The sequence below is a fragment of the Limanda limanda genome, chromosome 17, assembly GCF_963576545.1.
Source record: "Limanda limanda chromosome 17, fLimLim1.1, whole genome shotgun sequence".
NCBI lineage: Eukaryota > Metazoa > Chordata > Actinopteri > Pleuronectiformes > Pleuronectidae > Limanda > Limanda limanda.
In genome coordinates, this window is record NC_083652.1 from 18,983,091 (window position 1) to 19,010,707 (window position 27,617).

A 27,617-nucleotide genomic window follows, 5' to 3' on the forward strand; every position below is an offset into this window, starting at 1 on the left:
CTTGTGTTTCTCTCCTCCTCGTCTAATCCATGACCGACTGAATAATGTGATTTGGTGTATCTCCAAATGGCAGAGGACCAACCTAATAAGTCAGCAGTGACAGGGGGGCAAGGGAGAAGAACAAGACGTGGCTATGACAACAACAATGACAACAACCTTGTACCACCATCTTCTGGCAAAGAGATAGAACAGTACCCTCACTGTGGGAAAGTATTTGGGATCAAAGCTGGTGTGTACGGACTGATGTGGAAGTCATTTTGTTAAATAAATCTTTCTGCTCATACAAAGATTTCTGTATACCTTCAGGAAGATGAAAAATATCCTCTTCATTTCAATAAATGATCTCATGACCTTGAGGATATTCTTCTTGTCTCAATAAAACTGATAAACAAACCCAAACCGCTTTCTGAAGAAGGAAGATGCAAGCTGCAAACAAGTGTGGTGCAGTGTTGTGGGGAGTTGTAACTTCTGTGGAAATTTAGAAAATCTGCTGCGCATGTTTTTTGCACTACAAGCGCTTTGGGTGGTCCGTTCACAAGTGCACAGCCCTAAATATGAATGTGAATGCAGCAAGAACACACCGAAGACACATTGAGATCCAATCAGTCAAACCACATTTGATTATGGTCAGAGACACATGTGTCCACACATGGGAAATTGTGTAGATGCGTCTCCAGCCACATAAAAAGACCGTCTCGTCAGCTCTGTTCATAGCACAACAAACAAAAGTTATATACAGATGATTTTCTTCTGCCAAACAACTTAAATGAGGTTTTGAAGACTGATGTACCAAAGAGCAGCTGCAGGCGTCTACCCCAGCTGTTTCCCTGAGCACAAACAAGTTTTTCAGTTTTTAGCAACTTGCGATAGTCGTTTAAAAAGGAGTGTTTTATTTACTTCTCAGACAAAATCAATGTGTGTCGGGAGATAAAATCTGCTCAGAAATTATCATTTGAGACATGAACGAACTGCAAATCCTGTCAACTGAATCAAGATGTAAGGAAAATATCTGGATTGTAGATTCAGATCTATAAAGGGCAGCGATGCTCATAATCGAAATAATCCCCACAAGTTAATCTTACCCAGTAAACGTTTGATCATATTTATTGGTTATTGTTAGTTTTGATCTGCTTGATTCCTGAAATTTCCCAGGGGGGCTGTAAATGAGAACAAAACGTGATATGTCAGTCACCTTCCTGCCCATGTGAGAATACGGCATATAAATGTCACTAGTGAGTGTGGGTGCCGATTATGTTTCTAACACTCAACAGACGCAAAATTCAAAAAATTATAAATAGTTGCCGTACACCTAGTAGATGCCAACAAAAACGTCAACTTGGAAAGACAAGAAAATTCAAGAGCTGTTGTCGGGCAGGGCCAACACTGGTGTAGTTAACAAAAACATGGGACCTCTGCAGTGGAATTTATACTTCATGTCATGCCTTTTACTCTGGAAAACGTCCGGACCCCCAATTTTCGTGTCTGGAAAGGGTTTCAAAGAAACTGATTGGTGCCAAAGAACATTAGAACCTACAGTGCCTTACAGCAGTCATCGATATCTGAAAGGTTTAACATAACAAGTCGACACACTTGAAAGAAAAGTCCAGTTCCAGCTAGGGGACAAATCTCATACACTGTCTGAGCCAAACTAACCTTTATTGGGAAAACCTCCACGTTTGTCGAAAGAGCTTGCACTATATCCTCGAAGCAAAAAGAAGAGACTGAGTGCAAAACAGAGGCCTTCAAACCTGAGCTCTCTAGTGCACAGCTTTTGTGTGTGTGTGTGTGTGTGTGTGTGTGTGTGTGTGTGTGTGTGTGTGTGTGTGTGTTTGTATGTGAGTGAGCGCTGTCGTGGCTCTCACGTCTCGGTCATCACGTGGTGCATGGCTAGGGGGACACTGGTGGTGCTGTGACACAGGGAGCACCGATTGGCTACTGCATGCCAAAAAGATGATTTCTCATTGGCTGATGTTTGCCTCCAGGTAGTTTTGTCACACTTGGTTAGTGTTTGATGAAATGCCCTGTTCCTTTGATCTGAGGTGAAAGTAGGTGCGCGCGCACACACACACACATGCACGCACATGCACAAACATGTACTGTATTTCGATCTTAGTGAGGACCATCATTGACATAATGCATTTCCTTGCCCCTGACCTTAATCCTCACAACTACATGCCCCAACTCCAGCCCTTACCCTGACCTAAATCTAACCCAAACCATGACCCTAAAACCAATGCTTCACCTTCAAACAGCCTCTTAAAGGATGTGTCGGAAAGTGACGATGGGGCAAAAGGTCCGTACTCCACAAGGTCAACATGTCAAACTGGTCCTCACAAAAATAGAGGTATAAACACATGCACACACAAGCAGTGGCCTAGGGAATCATCATATATTTAATTATTTTAAGCACAGTCATGGGGCTGTTTACTACATTGGATGTAGTTTACGCAGATATACCAAGTACACCTAAGTTTACTTTGCACTCGCACTCTCTCTCTCTCACACACACGTGCACACTCATGGACAAACACACCCATAGACAAACACACAGGTCAACACAGACATAGACAAATTTGCAGATCTAATCTCTCTCTCTGCAGTTCAAAGCGCCGCGCTCTTCAGACGAAGAGTAAATATGAATTCAAGGTTCCAGACGTTATTCAAGCCTCCTGATCTTTTGTTGCACACCATCTCCCATCTCTAGTATTGACAAGCAGTGCGAGGTGAAGAGGCTCAACACAAAGGCCTTTTCTTTACTAAACAAACTTTTAATTTTTAACTTGTGTTTAATATGCTGCTCAGCATACAGAGGTGTGTGTGTGTGCAGTGTGTGCATGTATGGGTGTTGTTCCCACACTTCCTCAAAGCCCAGACCTGATTTCTGGTAAGGCCGACTCTTTATAGGAAGCCCTAATGTTCTAGGCTTTGCCACAACTTGAAGGCAGAGGGGAGGACGGAGGGAAAGACAGATGGACGGTGGGGGTTTTGGAGGGGAATAAGAAAGTTAGATAAGGAGGTGGTGTGGGTGAGAGGCAGGATTCATGCTAACTGTGGCCCAGAGATGAGGCGTTTTTATCAGGCACAGAGGCAGCTTCACAGGCCCCTCAGTGGAGCACAGAGATTGGGAGGTCTGTGCACATTCATTCTCACCCATGAAAACACACACACACACGTGCAGCAGCACACACCCACACACACAAAGTCACCCCCACACCTTCTCAGCCTACCTCCAACACTTTTCCTTCCCCCTTTCTTTCTGTTTGGTGAAGCTGAATGTATAGAACTAACTTAGCAACTGATGTTATCTTCTCTGATATTCCGTATCTCATTATTTTATTCCAACAGCTCCAACTCTCTACTCCTAAAACATCCCCCATCTCTCAGTTTCCCTCTCTGTCTTTCCTTTAAATGCTTGCGTCTTTGATGAGAATCCATTCATGGATTTAATGGATTTCTCTGGCCTTTTTTCCAGGATCTGGGCGATGTGTTCAAAAAAAAAGAAAAGCTGGCCTGCCCAGCTCTGCTTCTGAGAGCACAGTGGACTGCAGAGGACAGCATTTCTGTCTGCATCAAAAGAATGAGAAATTTTCAGCTTACAAAACAGGGTGAACAAGTCAATATGGATCTGAGGCCTGGCTGACTTCAAAACCATGTGAGCCAAAAAAAAATAAATAAGAGCAATGAAGTCGTGAAACTTTTCACTGCCCACTCCGCAGTCAAACTTGGAATCAGATTTGACAGTAGAAAAATTGAGAAAGTAAGATGTTCAACCTTTGGTGAGTTTTTTTAGAAGCTTGCACTTTCAGCTGACAAAAAAAGGATGGAGAAATCATTAATCTCTTTCATGAAAAAGCGAAACTAGCACATTGCCGATATCGTTATCGGTCTAACTTCAACATTTATTCTCACTGCTTTGAATCCACTCCAGATTCCCTGACAACTGCAGGTCATTTTCACCATGCAGAGAAAGGGAGAGAAGAGAAAGGAATTAAAGTGTGACAAAAAGATAAAGTAACTTTTAGCTTCAAAACTGCCTTCACGTCCAAAAGGGACCGGTAGGAAATAGCGTAATTTCTTCAAATTAAGAGTTCCCTGTCATAAGGGCACTCTTTTCCTTGGATCTCTCTCCCCTATTCGCCCCTAGTTCTGTGCGCCATATGGAGCCAAAATGGCTGCCTGGGTGCTTTGGAGGTCCCTGCATTCCGGGGCTAATGCTGCGCAGCTGGCCTGGGTTGGTGTCTAATGAAAAATGCTCTCTTTGATGGGCCCTGCCGAAGGATTAGGTTCTGATCAACACCACCTTAGGTCAGCTTCCTGCTAGACCAGCACAAGATTATGGGTGATTTCCCAGCTGTGGGGCCAGTTTCCGTCGTGACGAGGAGAGCAAATATGACACAGAAAGAGAGAAAGAAAGAAAAAAGAGGGGACTTCAGAAGTTTTAATTGAAGCACTTCCTGGTTCACCAAGATAGCAAAAAGCAAAGCTGGATAAAGCCTCTGCTGAAACGCTGTGGGTTCTCCTCTATGACCGACCCTTAAGTTCACTCCTTCAGTAGTACACATTTCAAAAATACACATGATGCTAAGACGGTCAAAAAGACTGAATTTCTACATAAGTACTTCTAAAAAAGTACATGTAGTGTAGATTATCTAATTCAACTCTCTGTTTAAGGATCTAGAAAGAATATGTGATAGTAACATGCAGTGTTTTAATTGATGTTCAGCACAAAATACCTCAATAGCACTGAGCCATCTGTCGGTGCTTCTGAGAACATTAATTTCTCTGTGGTGGCATGACACAGAAGCAGATCTCTGCTACGGTGGCAAACCCAGGCAAGCCTTCCTCCCCTGGGAAAGGCTGTGGATCAGTAGGTAGAGCGGGTCGTCCACTAATTGCAGGTGGTGGTTTGATCCTCCTGTCCACATGTCTAAGTGTCTTTTAACAAGACATTTAACACCCATTGCTTCTGATGATCAGGTCAGTGCTGTGCATGGTTAGCTTGCTGCCATTGGCGTGGGAGTGTGTGTGTGTGTGTATGTGAATTGCAGGGGAATTGTAAAAGCCTTTGGATAAAAGTTTTATATAACTAGTCCCACTCACATATACAAACAGGATATATTTCCACTGTAAACACTGATATATATAGAGATGACATTCTTCAGATGTTCTCTGACAAATATCAATCGGAGGCAGCAAACAGTGGAAGACAGAACAACTTTGTGAAAGGAGGTAAAAACAAATATTTTCAAAAAGCTTGAACAAAATATTCCAACAACAAGGTAAGAAAACACCTTTTAGACTATAGTTACAGGGTGACACCTGCCTCCTTGTGCACTAAAAATATATAAAAACTGAACCTGATGGATATACAGTATCTACACAATGGCCTTTTCTCGACCACAGTTTTCTTCAGTATTGGAAACTGACCACATGTCGTCTTTTACCAAACCTTCACTCACCTTTTCCTGAGCGGCCTCCTTCGCCTGCAGGTGGCTCCTCTCGAGGTCACTGCGGATGTGTTCCATCTCAGTGCGGAGTCGGTCCAGGGCCGCCTTCTTGTCCAGGAGAGCCTTCTGCTTCTCCTCCTCCCGAAGCAATGCCTGCTCTGCAAGCTGCTGCTTATGCTGGGTGATGGTCCCCTGGATCTCATCGCGTAGACTTGACAACTCAGTGTCCAATTCAGAAATTGTCTGCAAAGAGGAAAACACAGAGATGTACAGTGGATTCAGGTGAGTGATATTAACTAATTCCATGCAGGCGTCAACCTGCTTTGTGAATTATCTGGCGGGATCTTAAATAATTTATCTGACAAATCAAAGATAGACGAACAGAAACAGGAAAAGATGATCAGTCCTGTAGAGTGAAATCTAGAAATAAATATCTCCAGATTACGTCATTAATTGTGTCAACTCCTATACACCAATACTTTATAATGATGACCACAATCAGATCTTAAAAGTCCTGTATCTTATACTTTTCTGGAGTTTAGAGTTTAAAAAAATCACTAAGTAGATGTATTTGTGAAGAAACCATCTCACTGTAGTTTTACATCTGCTTTCTCGTGTTACTATAAGATAGTTGGTTTCACAAACATGCTCAAATGAGTCTGTTGTCCTCTGTGAGGATGTTGCTGCTGCGATGGCCTGACCCTTCCCTTGACCTCTCTTTTTGAACTGCTCAGCCTTGAATTTTCCCAGAAGAGCCCTTTATTAGTGCTGCCAGTGAAAGTCAACAAAAGAAAGCAGGAAAGATAACGACTACTACCACACAGCCACTGAAACACCAGGAGTTAGACTGTCCTGACACGTGCGATGAAGTTTCATCTCAGGGGCTGGGGGGGGGGGGGGGGGGGGGGGGGGATTAGGGTTACACTAAGACTGTTCAGCCAGAACTGCCTCACTTAGGCCTTGTTCAGACATGGTATAGTGGACACAAGTACAACAGTTCCCACCTGACATTAGGATACTTCCTGATAAACTCCTGTTAAGATCTCATTTCCCTGCTCTATAAGCAAATAAACGTGGGTATAATTTTTTTCCACAAAGAACAAATTATGTTGTTTTTAGCCAATCTGACTATACAGATGTATCCATTTTCAATGTGTGTGTGACGGTAAATGTATTTGCGTAGCTTTACAATGAAACATTTCCCCCTTAAAAAAAAAAGAAAAAATAAGAAAACCAAAACATGGTGGTTAATGTTAATATTGAGGCAGTGGCCACAAACAATACATCATATTGGAACTGAGAAGTGCAAAAAGAGAGTTCATTGTGAAACTGTAGCAGGTCAGAGGTCAGCAGAGTAGGCGTTACGTCATTGTGGCCCAGGATGCATTTGCATTAACACTGTTAAAAGAACGACCACGGGTGACATACTGAACAGCATTTATATGAAATGGGGCATCCATGTTACAGTAGGACGTCACAGCTTCTAAAATAGACTTTATTTGTACTAAATAAGGAGCCAAACATGCATTCAATTTTCTGAGTTTAATCCAAGAACTCCCTAAATTGCACAATATTAAATTAGCACAACATGTAAAGTGAAGTGTAGGTGGCAACGAAGGCTGGAATACAGCTGCAGTATTTCACCCTCCACGACCTACATTGCATGTGTGCCACAGCTATTGCACATCCTCCCTCCTCTCCTTGGTTTACTTTCTTTCTCACTTTGGTTTGCACTGTGAGCTCTGCCTCCTGCCCCCTCCCTCCCTTTCTGAAAGCCTGGGCATCCGAGGACAACGCCATGTTAAGGCAATCAGACAGAAAGTGTCTAAAGTCTTTTTTAGCGGGCACTGGGGAGAATTAAAGCGACTTCAAAGGAGTGTCACAAAAACAGGCAGCTGCTGTGGCTCAGTGTTACACTCCCTCCGACACTGGCACACACAGACACAGGCACACATGATCGAGCCGTCACACACACAATGACATGTATGAATGTGGCACGTTTAGAGAAAAAACAAACGAATGCAACCTTCTATCTCTATGTCCCGTTCCCCTGTCTGCCAACGTTACCAATCTCCCAGATCTGCTTGTGCCTTCAAGGGCAAGCAGCGATCAGATCTGAGCCCACAAGACTCTTTAATGTATAATTCTCTCTTTAACAAATGTGGATGATCTCTCCTCCAAAAAATCTTTTAACAAGTGCGGGTATAATCTCCCAGAGCGGAGGCATTGGCGGTGACACGTCAGAAACTTAGGAGGCCAAAAGCATACGTTTCTCTTGGAAGTCAAAATGAGCGCAGACGCTTCGGCAGGACATATTTTAGCATGCTGATGTGAGGCTTTGTGAAGAGGCAGTTCTCGGTGACAATAGGAAAGTGTCAGAGGAAATATACCGGGTTACACAGTGTCAGCTAAGACGACAAAAGTCTGGCAGAGGAGAGGAGAAGATTGGGACACCGGCTAACAGACTGTGTTCATTTTAGAGAAAATGTCACAAAGTCAAACGCAAATGTAAAATACTACACTGCATTTACACTGCAGATTTTCTCATCGAGACATGAAAAAGCTCAGAGTATACACAGAGGTTAAACACACAAGAAATAACTACACTTCCTTGCATTAAATGAGTATAGTTGCACAGACAAGTTATATTTATATTTATTTAAACCTACATCTTACTGTGATTGCACCTTTTTGGACTCAGGAGCCAGGATGTGCAGACTTTGTTTGTTCACAACCACAGCTGCCACTCTTTTTCACTGTTCTCTGATAGGCAAGCATGAAGACAAATATGGGTGTGTGTGTGTGTGTTATTTACACACAATTGACACTATGTTTGAGTGTATATTCATATATTTGATAAAGAGAAGAATATACAGAATTTTAAAGAATTGGTAAGTTAAATATGTCATCACCATTAGACAAGTCCTAATAGATCCATGGTATATTTATATAATAGTAACATAGGGTCATTCATTTAAAAAATGTGGTTGTAGATTACATGGAACAGTTAAAATAATTTAGCATTTTAACATCTAAAGCGATGACATGTAGATGACAGACGGATCAGAAGAACTTTCTCACAGTCGACACTATGTTTCAACAAACACGGTGGGAACTAATGACATTTATAATAGCTGTATTCCATCTACGCATGCCAGTCCAATTATCCTGGTATTGTGTTCCGGCTCACAGACACACCTAAATGGAACCGAGCCATATTTTAATCATATTAGTTACACCTGTGCTCTTCCTGCAGCGACGACCTCAAACTACTGCTGTGAGAAATGTCTTTGGTTTGACTTGAGCACCTGGAAAATATCTTACTTTTAATTCTGTTAACCTTAACTATAAGCCGCACGGAAATATAAGTCTATGTCTTTTGACAGAGAAGTTTTGGGACATTGGGATTTTGTTTATTTTTGCAAGTTAAATAAATTTGATCCTTAATGTTAGTGATCTTCAGACTTTACAGATTAACATGCATATACGTTTTTATATTATTTATATGCCTGTCACATCTGATCCCTTTTCTTTGCTTTTTGTTATGGTGCAAATATTGGAAAGATGAGTGAAGGTGTTGTGTAAACACTAGACGCCTAAATGCAACACATGTTGTTTGCACTGTCCATATTTTTCCCACATTGGGACTTCAAAGCACAGGAACACACTGAAGTCAAAACAACAACTTCACAAGTCAGGAAATGGGACCCACTGAGGAGCACGAGAACACACAGCGAGTCTAAAAGTCAAGTGAAGCTAAACACCTCCTGCATCTAGGACCAAAGTTAATGCATAGACATGAGTGGACTCAGTCTTTTCATTCAACGCTGGACAAAAAGGGTTAACACTACTAATAACTAAACAGTAAACCACTGTCACAGTTTAATATAGTGTATCTAACCATCCTATACTGTGATTATACTTTCTTACTTAATTCAACTTAGAAACCAATTCGTATGAGTATAATGTGAGGGATGTTACAGCTCAATATGTACATATATTGTGTACAATGCAGGCACATATAAGCAGTATAACTGACATACACATATGTATGATACTCGACTGAACCAGGCTGACTGTTGTAATGAACATTTCCCTGTTGTCAGTCAGATTAAAAATCCATCTGTCTGAAATCCAGAATATGATGTATGCACATACTAAATGGCTTCATGGTTTGAAAGAGAGTGTGCTGTAACTCTCGACACATCACAGAGCATCAGTACACGCTCACGACTTCGCCCATGATCAAACGCTCTGAATGGAGGAAAAGAAAAAAAAACAGCTGAGTTCTAATTCTCAGATGTATGTGATAAAATCATTTAAAGCATCACAGTGACACTCCAGCTCAGTGGGACTCTCCTCCACTACAGGAGATCACTGAGTAACAAGACAAGATTTACTTGACAGTACCAGATCTCAGGGACCAATCACTCGGTAAATGACAATACACACAAGCGCTGAGACAATCACTGTCCACACTGGTCTCGCCGTCTGCCTTGTTCTCTTCATCACAAATCCTCTTAGCTTTGACTTAGTCTGTCATCACCCTGTTCATTTGCCTCATCTTAATCACGTACTTAGGATTGAAACACTTTGAAAAATTGACAGGATCATTATTTTGTCCATCACGGCCCAGAAGAAAGACCTCACAAGACTCTCGCTCTCTCCCATGCTGTTTGAAGTCCAGATGGTGTGTATGTTCCTTCAGGAGAAAAAGGACATAATTATTCTGGAGGATAACAGCCATAAAATGAGTTTTTAGGAGGAGCTGGTGTCAAAAATATGAATGTTGGTTTTTGCACAGAACAAACAAATTCTGTTGTATGCTAAAAAATTGAATATAAACAAAAGCTTCAGATTCATGTAAAATGTTGAGTTAAAGTTTCTGACATGAAAAAAAATCTACAAAACAGCAACACAAATTAAATTAAATTGTTTTTATCATATAATGGAATTTGAAAAAAACTTTCTTGTGGTTTCAGTGTTAAATAGTTTTCATATTTTCCCACAGTCCATTGATGGGAAAAAACAAGGACACTCCACCATAATTTGAGCATGTTAGAGTTGACGTTTTTTGGATGCCCAAAATACGCTCCATGAAACTCCTCCGTCCTCTGAGGGGCATTGATCAGCTAACAGAACAACACGGTACCCGCTGCGGGGCAAACATGTTTCATCAGGAAGACGTTTCATCATCCTGGACTCGCAGCCAAACTCAAAGCTTCCTTTCACGCTTTGGTATTTTCCAAAAGACGGTTTAAGAAATACCTTATTCTTTTAAGAGAACGGCAAGATTCAGGTCCACCAGGCTGGGAATGGTGAGTTAATCCCCTGATTCGGTGAAAAGCAAACAACACAGCAGGCCTGACAACCAGCTGCTTCATTTAATTATTAGAGATTTCATAACATGGAACGCATAAGGTTTAATAAGAGGAAAGGAAAGATCATTTAAAAGTGTGGATGTGAACATCCTGAACACCAAATGAGACCCATACACACAACAGGAAGTCTTTATAATGTGTCGTGCCTACACAGTGGGTGAAGTCAGAGTTCCTTCGATAACTAACTTTAGTGGGATCAGGACAATGTGTCCCTGTGTGAGCTCTCCCCTCCAGTCGCTGCTACGACTCATTGGCTCTCCTTCTCAAACACACGGCAAGAGTCAGGAATGCTATTTATTGCTGTCCCCCCCACATCAAGGGGATGAGTGGGTATTACTCATCCTCGAGAGTGTGTGGCGGACAGTTGCTGTTCTTTTAGCCAATAAACTCTGAGCTGCAGTCGTCCTTCCACTGAGTCCCGGAAGAGAAAGTGTGCGCAGGAGAGAGGCAGAAATAATGAGGCTCAATTTCCAGAGCAAACAATTGTGTTGCCTGTTACTGACACATCACTTGATGATAATATCATTGTCAATCTCACACATCTGATGGAATTGTTTTGTTTGATTGGCTGTGAAAAGTTGAGAGTCCAGGAACCATAGGATATGCAAGAAGTGAGAGAAGAAGAGAAGCTGTGGCATGTGCTGGAAAGGAAGTGGTCTATGTTTTCAAAATGCTGCCTTTTTAGAAATTTTTCAAGCAGCTTTATGTGTCTAAAAAAATGCCAGTGAAGTGCCACATTAGCTGTGGTTAAGTATCAGTGTGAGAGATAAAGAATTCTCAAGGGGTAAACAACCTTGGTGATGCAAAAGTGTTTAATAATAAGTGGATTTGCTCAATATAAAAAAAGCTCATCTTTAATACATTATCTGCTGGTGGGGTGCCAGCTTCTTGTCATTTTAACAGCACATCCATGGAACAGTGCTCTCACAGGAAGTCAAACCGACTCGCATCCCCAGCAGTTTCAGAGAGCTCACAATCCTGTCCTCCATCTTTCCAAGGCCCGAGTGAAAATTTCTGTCGCCTTAACATCTGACATTAGTCGGGCGTGTGATCGCTCCTCAAAATGCTGCACGGGCGAACAGGAATTGAGAATTTGAGATGAGGGCAGGGGAAGTTTGTTTTCTGTCACCTCCTGAGATTTGCCAAACTGCATGTCATTTTGACACGACTTGGACAGCATGTTATCGGCTGTTATCGTCTCGTTGTGACGGCATCTCCAGAAAACCAAATAACACACTGCCTGGTGTCATCGGTGGTGTCAAAGACATTTACCCCAAAAATATTAGAGAAAAGGAAACATTAGACAGGGAAGAAAAAACAGCACTTTTCCCTCATGTTTACCATTTCCAGTTTTTTGATATATTTTAGAGTGCTGTGAGTACAAGTCAACAAGTACAGCAGTTTGCTGGTGTGGTGGAATAAAAGTGGTCTTTACCTCAATACAGAGACTGATATTTTGACATTTGAGCCAAATTTGAGCTAGTGGTTATTTTGAACGTTGATGGGAACATCCCATATATTTTCATTGTTTGCAAGTAAAATTAAAACATCGTCGAAAGACCAAATTATTTAAAGTTTAGCACATATCTTAATCCTGCAAATATCGAAGCATTTAACAAGAATAGGCTTTAACCTGCAACAAAGTGGAGAACACTTTTTGAGAAAAATAAAATCTGATATTTGTTGTTAGTGGTAAATGTTAATTATCTCTATAATGACACACAACTGATTGTGACGAATGAGGCAAAAATAAAACATGTACAATAGTTAACGAGTACGAATTTGTTGCGATTCGCTCGGTGTCTGGCTCCATCTGTGCCCACGTTTTGGGGTGAGCACGTTATGTCCACAGATTATAAATATGTTGTCCGAATCCCTGTCCCCAGCTTATAATGATGACTTTAGCTCCATTTAATCAGAAAGTTTGAAGAGTCGAATACATCCCCAGTTGGGGGCTGGTTTGTCAAATGGTTTCCCACAGAGCTCCAAGCTAGCTCAGGCTGCAGAGAGCCGAAGGCTGAGCGAGGAGCATGAGATGAGAACCTGCTGCTGGTTTGGCTTAATGGAAACAGAATTATTTCTCGGTGTCAGGGATGTCCAATAATATAGACACAAATGTCATGAACTCATTGTGGCCATCCTGTTTCCAAGAAGGGAGATGGATGCCTGCGGTGAGAGGGGGATGCCATGCGGAGATGCACTTCGGTGGGAGCACTGGGCGCTTGCCGCTGGTCCATGACCGTACAGCGGAAAATAAAAGAAACCCTACGGGTTTTGGAATAAAAACTAGGCATTCAACGCAGAAAATTTATTTTCCGCTACCTGGGATTTTCGGATTTCAAGTCTTAACACATGAATTAAGAAACTCTGGGGCGAGACATTTTTTAGATATTTTAAACTTTGTCTTAAGCACAGCACCGTTTTTACCAAAACAAAACATTTGTTTTTCGAAATAGCTAAGTCAAAATTCGTACGTACATTTGCGTCAAATACATAGCAATCTATAAAACAATTCCCAACCTATATCAATATCTGTCTAGTTTCAAGTAAAAAAAAGTGTCCTAACCCGCTGAGCTTTTGAAACCCCTGGAAAACGTCAATGGGCAACATACAAAATGGTTGTCCGTGGGAGAGCGGCGGGTCAGCATGCATGTGTGTGCGAACGAGGATCAGTGGAGACCCCCTACCTGGGCATCGCGCTTCCTCCACTCCTGGGTGTGCTGTTGGTGCTGTTGCAGGGCGGCCCTGGCCTGCCTCTCCAGGCTGCTCACCTCCCGCTGGCGCTCCTGGACCAGGCTGTCCTTTTCCGCGCTATGCTGCTGCTGTAGCCGCGTCCTCTCTTGCTCGTGCTGCATGCGCTGCTCAGCCATCTGATTGGACAAGCAGGCAAAGAGAGACTTCATCAGCCAACACACACTCAGAGCAACCCTGTCGTCATGACAACTTGTCCATCCACCTATCCATCCATCCTTACTTCGTCCGACTCCCTCCACCCAACGCACCCATGTGCCCAAACAATTTGGTGAAATTGGTAAGAAGGTGGGGGGAAAGACAGGCGAGAAAGTTTCTTCGCTTCCTCACATTGTCAGAGGACAACACGATGTGATGTGTTTACATCTGGCTGGCTCCCCCGCCCTCCCACCTCTCCTGCCAATTGTACCGACTGGCCCTCAATGTCCCACTCCTCGCTCTCTTTAAATCTGTCCCCTATCCCTATTCTGCGATCGGCATATAAAAGAGCAGCTAGTTCGTGCTATGCATGCAAGCTGGCAGGGGTTAGCCATCTGGCTGCAGTAACCGACCGATGCCCCATGCTAGGCGCCTGACAGCATGCGAAAATCGGCTTAGGCGATGACTATGATGTTCATTATAAACCCTGAATCAAAAAAAAGAAAAGAAAAAAAATGGATAGGGAGGTGAGAACAGCTTTAACTTAACATTACCGATATCAGTTTAGATGTTTTTACAAGTATGTGATTATGATCATGGGATGCTACCATTCTGGTTTATGCAGCAGAAAGTCATCTAAGTCAGAATACAGAAAAGGACCTGTTTGCACCAATCAATAAGCAAGCTCGGTATAGACAAACAGTGGACTTCAGTCTCTCCAGAGTACTACAACTACACACAATACAGTACAGCAAAATAAAACACTTCTAATGGAACACAAAGCCCACATTTTTCAGGGCTTAATCATCCTGTCAGCTGAGGCAAGTTTGTTTCCCAGTGTAACTGGGAGCGGAGTCACCTGCTGAGAGGTGAGCATTGCCAGCGGAGCTCCCAGCCCCAAACCTCCAAGCCTTTCCCAGGCTCCGTTCCATTCCCACTCCCCCATGGCGGGGGAACCAGTGACCCCCACACCATCCCGCCGTGCAGTCCCAGCCGGAGCCTTGAAAGGACAGCAGGGGCCTGGGGCCCATTCGCCTCCCTGCTTTGAAGCTAATCCCCTGCACATTGTGCTTGACGGCACCCTACCTGGCCTGCCAGAGAGGTGGAGATCCACAGCTTCCATGTCCTGTGCTTGTTCTATCCACGGCCATATCTTCGGACGTTGCATGCTATTCAGAGCAGGTGATGAATGAGGGGCTATCTGCAGGAAGCCAGATTCTGTCTACAGCACTGAGAGCTGGGCCACAATAGACACTTCATTTTGGCAGTGAAGAATTTACCCTGCAGCTTTTTGGAAAGCTTTGTTTAATGTCCTTAAATAAAAAGGGCAATTGGAGGATTTATAGCTGGATAAAAATGCATTTTATCTCTGCGGCTCAGTTAGTGGCACGGCAGACAAACACACACACACTCACACATACAGCACAGCCTCAAGATACCTTTTCTTAAGTACACAATAGAACACCGCAAAGCTCCATTCGACAAATACTAGCAAAATGTGGGCAACATCCTCTACATGACGATACTTGCAATGCTGATGTCGTCTACGGTACATTCCACAAACAGAAACATGCAACGCTTTCTCTATCCAAAGACATAATAGATACAATTCGGAACCACAGCCAGAATATGTAGTCCCATATGGATAGTCAGAATCATTCACATAAATCAACGCTGACAAATTGATAAGCAGGAAATCGCTTCGAGAAATCCCCAGCAGGACAGCAGGACATGCGGTAACAGAAATAGTTTGAGGACGTCCTGGCTGACAGTTCGCTCCTGTTTAGTTTCTGAGGCCAAGGGGATTTTGGAGGCAAGCAGGGATCTGAGGTGAAACGAGGACGAAGAAATGGACACGATAGATCCATTGTGAGAAAAACATCATAAGGAAAAGGCGCAGAGGAGATGACAGTAAGCAGACCCAGCGAGGAGCCTGGTTGTGACATCACGCAGCGCTAGCATGCAGTGGAGGATGCTGGGTGCTGCGGTTCTTAAAGGGACCGGCGTGGCACTTATGAGGGAAGGCGGTTAAAGCACAGCTTGGTGCCACAGAGACAGAGTGGGTCGGGTGTTACTGCACAGCACGACTCCTGTCAGCCTTGGCTGACATGGTTGTGTGTGTGTGCATTGTACACATTGAGACAGGACAGTGCTTCTTTCAACCCCAGGGGGGATATCTGAAATTTTTGGGAAGGAGGAGGGATAAGGAGGCTGTAGAGGAGAGCAGAACAGAAGGCTTGTCTGGTCTCAGCAGGGGAGGCTGGGGCGAGTTTTTTGTGTGTGTGAGGCAGGGGGGGGCAAACCTCTTTTTCTGCACTGTATCGTTTGAACAGAAGATGGTCAGTGAGTGGCGCCGAGCCTGGATATGAGTGCACATTTGGCTGTGACTCCTTTACTGTTTCTTATCCCAATCTAACAGCTGAAGTATGATGCTGTTGAGCATTATAACAACTCTCAAGGTCATGACTCCGCAGCAGCCATTTGATCTCACTACGTCAGTCCAACGTCAAGAAGCAGAGCTCTGTCAGGTCACCATGATGTCAGCTGGAAAACAACTCCCTCATACATGGCTCCCTGTTTGAAGTCTCACTGAAGCTGCCCTTTAGGGGAAGCTCTCTTGTGTGCGTCTGAATGAACAAACTTGACCGCTGCAATCTCGTGACACTGATCTCTCTGTGGAGGAGTGGAGGCGTAATGCATACATCATGAAACAAGGAAGAACGGATCCACACAACAAAGTACATTGAATGTGCACACAACGTAAAACAACAGTGCTCACAGTAACTTACGAACAATCTCACATCTTAATCTGCGTACGGCGTCACATTTATTCTCTTTGTCTACCCTTCTAACTCTGCAGCTAATGTCACATCAGCACCATCACAAAGACAGGCTCTTTGTCTTTAGATGTTCATATCGTCAAGACCAAAGCTTCCTGATGTGCTGCTAACCCTGTGTAGCTGTCGTCAACTGTCAGCTGCACCCCCACTCCGCGAAGCAGCAGATGATAATCGTCATTTGATTATTTTCTATGAAGCTCTGATTGCTGATCTGTTTTTCACATGAAAGGAAAAACCTGCGACTCCTCAGAACACTAAAGTGCAGAGAAGCGTGTAACTGCTATGCCAGAAAATAAATCATGTATTAACATGAAGAGTTGGAAAAAAAATGATTTGGATGTTATCACAAGATATTTTTTATGTTGTAACATATTTTCGTTTTAACAAAATATTATTCATCAACCAACTAATGAACTCATCAACTGCTTTACACTTAGAATGTGTATTGTTAAGGGCCCAAGGAATTGCAGTTTAGAATTTATATAAATGCACTTTGAATCAACGTCGTTGTTGTGAATGAGCCCATTGAGGTGAATGTGCTGTTGTCAACAAAAACAACAATACTCAAGTTCAGGGTTCTGCTGACTGAGTCAAGCTTTACCGAACTTTAAAGAAACAGGGGAACAGCCCTCAGTTTCAGAAAAACATGTGCAACCTTGTTACAAAAAAAAAGAAGACTGCACTAGTCCTGTTGTTATGTGACACACTCCTATAATGTCATCACCTAAAACTAATGCCGACTTGCATGATCTGAATAAGTTCTACTTTTGACTTAAGACAGAGAGATTCTGCTGTTTTTGAGCAAGGTGGATGATTCTGTGATAAGTATGCTCACACTGAGAGAGGAGAAAGAGTCCAACCCTCTGGAGGTAATGTCCTTTTTTAATTGATCACCCGGAGGGGCGCAGACTGCTCCATGGATAGAATGAATGGACATTGTCTGAGCTGCCACCGAGCTGGGTATTATAACATATTCATCTTTGCCAAACACCAAGGGGGTCGAGAAACTTTAACAAAAGCCTTGATGTACTTTCAGTCATAACATGGCCATTCTCAGCTAATCAGTGACGAATGACACTGTCCAACAGACTCATTATCCTGTACGGCCCAGGATTGGACTGGGAGAGATATTGAAATCTGGACTTATCTGCAAGGGTGTGGATGGAGCTGGTTTACACTGGGTTGTTATTAGCCAGTGGTTCCAGTTCCACATGCAAATGCTCTCATGTTTACCACAGATATTGGAAAATAAACAGGAATGTTAAAACACTATGGATTTTTATGAAGGTTCACAATTTCTACTGGTGCTCCTGAGAGTAAAAGTATGTGTATGCACAAGTCCACTAAAAAGGATTTTAAAATGCGGCTGTACGGAAAGAAGACTGTGTCAGAGCCATTAGAAGGAGCATAATTTGAAGTTGCATGTGGAGCTGTCTGTGCCCCTCGAGCTGATCAATGGGTCCAGAGGGTCGGACGACTTATTCCTTCTTAATGAGGCTTCTCTGATTTCTATGACAATGTGCCATTGCAGCAAGTGAAACGCTACATCTTCCATCGTCCTTAGATCCGCTATTGTGTATTCTGAAAAGATTTAAATAAAATCCATACATTATTCATCCAATTCAAATGTTGTTGTTTTTTAACCACCCACAAATGTCAGTTACAAACACAGCTGTTTGACCATGGAGCAAATAAAAAAACAAACAGCTAATGGTTTCTGCAGTGTTTTTTGAAAGTAACTCCAGCCTTGTATCCTCCACTTACCACCAATCTACAGCAAATTACACGCAGTGTTAACTCCATCTGGCCTGGAAATGAGTGCTAGCATGCTTATTAACAGACAGGCTGAACGCTAGATTGCTGCTTAGAAATCAATCATGTTGTGGATACAGATGGAAAATAGAGATGACACTTCAGATACTGGAAACTCCCAAAGCTTCTGTCACACGATCATACTCATATGGGGCCACACACATTGTTTTACATCAGTCAAAGGAAGAAGTAAATAATTTAAGAATTATGTATCATTTATTTAATAGCAATCCAGGTGTATACGACTTCATATATCATGAAATCACATTGTGCAATAGTTTACTATGTTGAGCTTCATGATTATTCCTAACTTGAAAATCCTGTTCATTTTGCCTTGTGTTGTACGTACATTTATTAATCACAATTACTTTGTGGCGTTGTTTTAAATTGTATTGTATATGTCTTTCAATTAAAATATGAATTTTGTTTTGTATGCAGCTTAAAAAATCCTTCTTGTAGGCAGATGAGCTAAAAGTGAAATATACTGTAAACTATGCTGTCTCCTAAAATAACACTGGCTGCCTCTGATAACATCCATTTCCCTGGTTTAATTGAATCTGATGCTCTATAAGAGATGTCCTCCTATCAGTAAGCTAGATTTCAATGAGTTGTGAAAATGGTTACTAGACTCCTTATCGAAGGAGAGTGATGGAGATGGGATGATAAGGCAACGCTGCATCTGCTATGCAGATTGCATTAGTTTTCAATTGGCAACATTTAAGATATTTATTGAGCCGCAATTTATGGTTAATCTAAAGCGTGTCCCTTATCATGAGAAATAAATCATGCAGAACAGATGGGGAGGAATAACATGACAATTCCAAATGGATGTCAGTCCCCTTGGCTCCATCGGGCCAAGTGTTCACTGATAATGTAGAAACGATAACAATGTGATTGTGATGGTGGAAGCAAGAGGAGAACTCTTCTCCCTGGATACAGCAGCAGCACAGATGTTTCATACAGACCTGCTGCTCATATTTCTCTCTGAGAGCATCAAGTAGTTGGGAGGAGTCTTTTGCCATGTTCTCCCTGAGGGACTTGGAGCGGATCAGGTCCTCCTCAACCTTCTCCATCTAGAGGCATGAAAGGTTGAACAAGTAAAATGTATTAATATGACTGATAGGGGTTCGCAATAAAATAATAACAATGTAATATTCATCTAAATAAACCAAAAGTCCAATATATTTATTGATATAAGGAAATATTTATCTTGCAAGCACAGTGAGGAGATAAGACACATATGTAACTCAGATATGTAATATGTTTTGCAGTTTATCAAGTGTTTGTCATTCTCTGGTCCTAAAGAAAAAGAATTAGACATTCAGTCTCCATTCTTAACAGAAATTATAATCTGACCATATCGGGATAATTATCGATATTGACTGTTATGAACATTTGATTTTGATATAATTTTTGGTCACATCACCCCACATTAAGGCTGGGCTCAAGTTGGAATATATACATGTTGCTGCAAATCTACTCAAATTCACTATTCATCAGTAAAATCGAATAAAATTTAATTGTGCACAGACATTTTTGCTTTCTTGATTATTTGCTTTATTTTTTTACATTAGTTGTACATAACTTTAAAGCATGCAGAACTTGTTAAAGAATGCCCGGTTTCTGCAGCAAAAAAATTCTATTGAAATGAATGAACTGCCACTGGGAAGAAACAAAGTCCACACTTTCATGTGTGATCTTATGGTAATGGTATCGTAGTAACAGCCAATCAATATATTAATATATACATCAAAGTTTAATATTAAATTTAGCATTAAATATGTAATGCCAGTAGTTCACAATAGTTCACATATTTACAGCTGCAAGACGACTACTGCAATGACTCACGTTAAAGAGGCAGAGTGAGAAATAACAGAGTCACAATCTTCTGGCTCATTGTGGACTTGTTTGTGTAGAAAAAACATTATTCCAACAAGTTATCTTTCTTGCAGCTAACTATTTTTTCATTTTGTTTTCAGGTGATGAGAATCAAGTACAATTGGAGAGGTAATTTACTGGAACGCCTCTGCATCTTGGCTGTGTGCAACACGCAGGAAATGCTAAATGTGTTCCGATTAATCCATTTAAAATGCTATAGCCTGCTTTGAACTGTGCATGCAACAGAGATTTGATTCCTTGTGGTGGTGCTTGGTTTTTCCCCCCCTCACCAAAATAGGGCAAACTCTTTCCTTTAAGTGTAGTCTAAAAGTGGGATGGTGATTTCAAAATGAGGGAAAGACAGACAGAGGAAGGGAGTGATACAGATAATCCATTTAGATATAACACCATCTGAAGACAGAGGGAGGAAGATGGTGAGAGGAAAGATGGAAGGATGAAAAAAAGAGAATAAGCTTCTTTTGAAGTACTTTCTGTAACATTAAAGCCTTAGCAGGATAACGTGATGGAGCGATGCACTAGTGTGCTGGAGAGGAGTAGAGGAGAGGGAAAGAGGCAGAGAGGATGACAGGGATGCAGAAGAGACTGCTCCCCTCTCCAGTGGCTTTGATGTGGGCTGAGAATAAAGTCAGATTGGAGACTGGGATGCCAGGGGCTCAATGGGGAAAGAAGGAGTGAGCAAGAGGATGGGAGGATAAGAACAAGAGAAAGGAGTAGGAGGAAGAAGAGGAAAAATAGAGCAATACAGAGATTTTCCAAGCATTGAAAAAATAAGATATCACTCGTTGCTCAAGTTTGAAAAAAATGATCCCTGCCTGTTGTCAGTCGGCCAGTGCAATGTATTTATTGTAGTGGCTACAAGGCAAAGAGAGCATCCTACGAATGCTGTTCCGTGTTGCTCTGTGTACTGCTTCTGTTTTGCTTGTCTCTTCTATGTGTTTGTGCTCTATGTGCTCACTAATGCCTGATTAGGGCTCTCTCTCTCTGACTCCATTCAAAAGACCCAGCTTTTTTTTTGTTACCTCCGCCAAGTTATCAGTAAGTGGGATTACTGAAAACGATTTTAGTGAAACCCGGTGGAAGAGTGGGGTATTGGCTCAGGAGGAACCCTCTGACAACCTTGGCAGAGATATACATGCTCTCCAGAGGTGCTACTTTCTTTCTTTATGTTGCCCTTTTCCTAACCTTACTGCAAACAAATGGCACAATATTTTGCAACTATTGTGTTGTGGTGAGCTCCTCTTGCAGCTTCCACGTCAGTTATAACAATACTCAAAAAGAGCAGTATTTATAGGCAACCTATTAGCTATACACTTATACGATTATTTGCTAAGGGAGTTCAAGCCTCTGCAACCTTGAATGCAGTATCTTTTTCACAATAATGGAAAACCACTTATTTTTTGCTGCATTCTTAAGAGTTGAAAGGCAAGCAGCACAATTTAAACACAAGAAACATTTGAAAATGCAGTCAGGGTGCGACTCAGGATGCTCTGTGTAGCCCCAAAGATCCATGCATGAGTTGGACTCCCACACAAACTCTCATTTCGTTCCACTACATGTGCCCCCGAAGTAATGATTAGCTGAAAAAACTTCATTAATGAGCGACTTAAACTTGCTAATCTCCCTAACATACATCGCTGTAAAACATAAAGGACCACACTCTGTGCTGCCTTGTCAATACAACACACACACATGCACGCACGCACACAGACGCACACACACACAGTATAGCCATAAAATGCTTGACAAAAACGCCCATAGCCAAACTGACTTGTAAGACAGCATCAGAAGTTTACAGCTGAGTCCATATCGATCGAAGAAATCTCCAAAAAGGCAGCAGCCCACACGGTGTGGAGCGCTCATCATGAGGCTGGCCTGCTGTACTAATTAGTCTGGCTGCTTAATGCGTGTGACCTGCTCTGCATCGAATGCTCACCGAAAAAGGAAGTGAGGTCAAATTGTGATAGCGGAGAAATGAATGCACCCAAGTAATGAGCATGATTATGAATCATTTCATTCGTTTGGAATGACTAAATGAGTGAATATGGCCTGGGGATAATTATGTTCTTGGCTCTCCCATATAGATTTTTTTCACTATAGGAGCAGTTAAAAGGTCCAGAAAAAGACCCATGATCGGATGTAGGACTCCCTACACAGCAGCAATGAAGGAGAAAGAGCGTGACGGAGAAAGAAGGACATAGGAAGGAATTCCAGCACAGCCAGAGTGGCGCCCTATTGCATCTGTGGTCGGGCTGTGTCTCTGCAATTGCAAAATGTGCGCATATGTGTATGTGTGCCTGTATTGTCTTGGTTAGTGCCTGTCAAACAGCTCACTCTGTTTTGAGTAAAGTAAACATGAAAGGTTAAAAATGTTTGTCTGAGCAAATGCAGCTATATTTGGCACATAACAGAAAAACAGAGAAAATGCACCAGACTGATGTGCAGTATGTGAACATGAGAGACTGACTGGATGTAAGGAATGTTTTCACATAACAGAAAACAGGTGTGCGTGGATACAGCTTAGACTTTAACTAGCTTGCACTGTGCATTCAATGTGTACGTGCTTTTTATGCCTTTCCGAACACACATATGCGTATGTGTATGCAGGCAACATATGTGTGTGTTGCAAGTGCATATTCAGACCTGGAGCTTCATGTCAGTGTAGGCCTTCTCAGAGCTGAGCTCCACCTGTTTCTTCAACTGCTCCAGTGCCGTGTCCGCCTGCTGGATCTGCTGCCTTTGGCTCTCCGTGGCTCGGTTCAACTGGCTCTCCATCTCCCTTCAAACCAAGCACACATGCACAGAGATGAATATACGAACAAAGCCATAGAAACGCAATTGCAGACCAGGATTCCAGAAATAATTCAAGAAAGGAACTTTTATAGAACTTTTCCAAACAGTAGTTATAAAGTGATTTCAAGAAGGGAGAAAAGAAAGTAAGAGATGAAAATAATAGATGGATGTAGAATTTTTTTCTGCGTGCACAAAATGACTTTTGGTTATTAATCCAGGGACTCTTGATATAAACCCATTTAAATCTACAGCATACAATGAAGCACATGTTGAATGAAATCTTTGCAGATTTTAAAGGACCATTTATTATACTGTCACTTGCATTTTATTATATATGGTAGAGAATGTAGGAAAGTAATTTTTAGCAGCTCACTTCACACACTATCAACTTTATTTATGTGTGTGTATGTGTGTGTGTCTCCCATGCAGGCGTGCTGCAGGTATAGCTGGCATATGTCAGGTCACAGAGTTGCGAGCAGAGCGGATTGACAGACACACTGAAAGGGAAAGCCTCACACTGAGGGCTGTCAGAGCCAAGAGGCCCCACTCGTAACATCACATACAGCAACACCGAGTCAAGCTCAACCCAACCAGGCTGTGTGGGGACAGACGTCTGTGTATTGGCGTGGTGGATAGGTAGAGAAAATTAAACACATGATTTGTTTATGAGCTGGACACATACTGCAAACAATCATGTTGGCATGTGCTTACAACATACGTGTTCTATCTGCTCCAAGTGTTTGTCATATGATCCTCATACTGGGCTTGGAACGTAAGAAGTTCAGAGAAAATCCTAAATCCATAAAACTAACATTCCTGATGGGAACATGCTGCCAAAATCTGGCCCAAAAAATACATTGTACTGTTAACTGTGTGTGATTCTGTAATTCTTACTTACCAAATAATGCATATTTTTAGGGCTGGGCAAGTTAACTAGTTAATTTCGAGTTAACTCATCACTTATTTAACTCAGACAATTATTTTATCTCGCATTAACTCAGGTTTGATTATTTATTGTTTTATTGTGAAAGTCAGGCTTTTATTTTGTAAATGTCTGTTGCTGACTGCTGCAGAACCGGAAAAAAGAAAATAATTGGCGGATAAACAACCATGGATAAGGGTACGGAGCTTTTACATGGCCATTTTCATTTTAAAGTTCTTCCAGACGGCGGAGTCGACAGAACCAAAGTTATTTGTAGCCACTGCCAAGGTGAATTTTCTTATCACCGGAGTACTTCCAGTCTAAAATATCACCTAAATGCAAAACACACAGTTGATATCAGCAAATCACTCAACGAAGCAGCAAGTGGAGCGAGGCTTCGGCAGACTACGTTAGACGCAGGGAGGAGTATACATTTTTCATAACGAAGAGGATAACATTAATGCCCTGGCAGTGGCATTGACCTTTAACTTTGTATTTGCTTTGATAACATTGTTAAGTTGAGATTTACACTGAATATTTTATTTAACTGCTACTGTATTAAATGCTGATGTTAAAAGTGTTTGCACAACAAAAGTTATGGCACTTTCGTTCATATGGCAGAACATTGAAAATAAAATTGCGCTATACACTACTTTTTAATTCATTATTGGATTTTGCGTATACAAATGCGATTAATCGTGATTAATCAGGGAAATCATGCGATTAATCGCGATTAAAACTTTTAATCGTTGCCCAGCCCTACATATTTTATATATGAACACGATCACATAGAACCTTACTGTGGTCTGGGTAAATATACAAACCACCACATTAAATTCTAATCATCTAAAAAATGTTTACTCAAATACAATGAGCATCTTTACAATACTAATATATTAAAATGCCTCACTGGGGAATACTACAACTGGGGTTTATAGATTCAAATGCATGTTTTTCAGACAAAATACAAACAAAACAGGGAGTTTTATTTTATACCTAATCACAGTCTTACAAAAAATCCTTTCAAATAAAGTGAACACGATGAGCTGTGGCACCCCTGCCCCTGCGATCCGTTGATGCTACATGCTGAGAATTTTAAGGATGTTGAAAACATGGAACTGATGAAATTTTCACGTTAGTTGAACTCTAAACTTCAAAAACAATATGCAGCTCTTTTCTGGTGAGCAAAGACACGACTGCTGCATAGCTTGAAGTTCACAGCAGCAGCTATTGAAACCATTCATGAGCCGTCTGCTGAATAATGAACAAGGATCACAATGCTGCAAAGAGAATGACTTGCTGTGCGCGGTTTTATAGTTTAGATTTGACAGTGTGTTGTATACAGTGCTATGTGTTTGTGTGTGTCACTTTTCTTTTGTCCTGCTCCTGCAATTGATACTCCAACAATTGTATTTTGGTCCAATAAGTGAGATTTGAAAGAAATTAGAAGTACAGGTACTAATTTGCAGGAGGTACTCAATGGGTAGGTGACATTTATTTGTGTTTGACAAAGCAGAGCTACCAAGTGTGTGAGTATATAGCACTATGAACATGCAACTATGTGTACATACTTGCAGAAACACACACCTCTTAAGAAAACTGCAAAATTGTGTCAATGCCTGCACGCACACACACACACACACACACATATTCAAAGTTCACTTTTTAATTTTTTAATGATTAGAAGCCAAAGCAGCAACTTTAAGTGTTTATAAGGACAAAACACAGAATGAAACAAACAGAGAGACAGATGAGATGAAAAAAAACAACAGCAAAGGAAGGCAATAAAAAAAAAGCAAAGAACAGAAGCTGAGGATTGAAAGAGGAATGTACAAGCTTTCTCTCCTCTTTATAGTGTTCAGTCTCTTTGTAATTTTGGTCTCTCTCATGTTGGACATCAAACGACAAAGAAATTGTTTTTTTTCTCCCTCTCCCAATTTTGTGTACTCTGTAATTATTAATCAGTCTGGTTGCATTACTGCCTTCCAGGCGCAGACAGACACAAAGGGTATGTGGAGAGGTTAAGATGGTTAAAGACGGAGAGAGAGAGAGAGAGAGAGGAAGATGGAAAAGAGGATGTCACAGAAATAGCAAGTTTTGGAAACTTCCAAGGCAGGACAGAAATGAAGTAGGTGCGTGTCGTGCTTGAGAGACGACAGAACGTGCGCGTGTGTATGGGTGTGCGCACGTGCGAGCATACGGCCCTTTGTTCGTGAGCCACAGCCGCAAACTCTGTGTGTGACTGACAACTCCACTCAAAGAATGCACTACGACTATGTTGGAGGTGGCTGCTGGGCCTATACCTCTGAGGATACACTGAAAAACTCACTGCAGCTAACTTCAAGTATGTGACAGCCCGAAACATATTATGCTCAAAAGCTGAGGACAGCAGGTAAACACATGGCAACTTCAGTGATTCCTGGGAGAATAATTCTGTGTGTGTGCTTCTGAATGCGTGTGGTCACTGCAGCGGTAGACAGTGTGTCACCATCAATAACAGAGCGATGAGGGCGAGATGAGAGGACAGAGAAAAAGAGTCAGGGAGGCCTGGCAGGGAGAAACAGAGAGGGAAAGGAAGGAGAGGGGTGCCAGCGCCAGGGCGGCCGGTTGGCTTTAAATGGATCTCTGGTCAGAAAAGTGGAAGGAGAGGAGGTTCAAATTAAAGATGTGCCTTCTCTAAAGAGGAAGTCCTCTCATCCCTCAATGCTAAGCAGTTGTTTAAAGGGGAGGAAGAGAGGGAGGAAAGGAGAGAGGAGAGTTTGTGCGAGAGAGGGTGAGGGAGCTTCCGCCATCCAGCCGCCCTGGCAGACAGGGGGGGGGGTGCAGGGATGCCGGTGTTTTCCGGACTTTCCTGACCACAATGCCACATGCTGGATATAGACCCAGAACTGAATGTATATAAACATCCACATGCAGTTAGCGCACATTAAAGTCAATGCACGAGGAAACAACTCTTAATTACTTATGCAAATTTCCTTTTCATGTAAGCAGAGTATTTCAGAATTGTATGGGCAGCAATGTGGGTGGAGCAGCGCATGGAAAAGACTGACAAACACTGGAATACACGCTTCTCTCTGTACGCCTCTGGTCTCCAGCATAAAAAGACAGAGTGAGAGTGTGTGTACACGTGGTGTGTGCGCAAGTGCATGCGAGTGCCCGCGCATCTGTGTCTGTGAGCTCATCCAAACGGAATGATAACGAATCCACAGACACATCAAAGGGGCCTGGAAAAAAAAAAGAGGGAGCACATAAAGAGAGAGAAAATGCAAAACTGAAATATTCAGCGCCCTCTGAAGAAAAAAAATAAAATGGGCTTGGTTTTCATCCTCATCCCCAGAGAAAGAGAGAGGGAGAGAGGGGAGAGGAAAAAAGAGACAGAAACAGACACAGAATAAGAGACAGACCACAAATAAGTGAACACAAAAGAGAGACAGCACAAGGGCAAGAACATATTAAAGACAGAGAGAGAGGAGGAGTTGAAAAGAGAAGAGGAGAAAACAGAGAATCATTGAGTTTGATGGCTTTAAAATTGCCTACAAATGTGGTCTGTTTATGAAACAGCATTTCACAACACGATATGAAGCAACACAGCCACATACACAGAGAAGGAGGCTTCATTAGTATCATCAGCGAATGC

General features: G+C 42.1%; 1 protein-coding gene across 1 annotated transcript in view; it reads right to left on the reverse strand.

The window, feature by feature from the left end:
* The window catches only part of cep112 (centrosomal protein 112), a 104,655-nt gene that overhangs the window by 32,669 nt on the left and 44,369 nt on the right, over window positions 1-27,617 (reverse strand). Inside the window, exons 18-21 of the mRNA XM_061090879.1 lie at window positions 22,909-23,044; window positions 19,335-19,442; window positions 13,516-13,698; window positions 5,460-5,690 (exon numbers count right to left, since the gene is read on the reverse strand). Coding sequence (XP_060946862.1) covers window positions 5,460-5,690; window positions 13,516-13,698; window positions 19,335-19,442; window positions 22,909-23,044 — 658 coding nt within the window. The remainder of the gene's footprint in view (window positions 1-5,459; window positions 5,691-13,515; window positions 13,699-19,334; window positions 19,443-22,908; window positions 23,045-27,617) is intronic.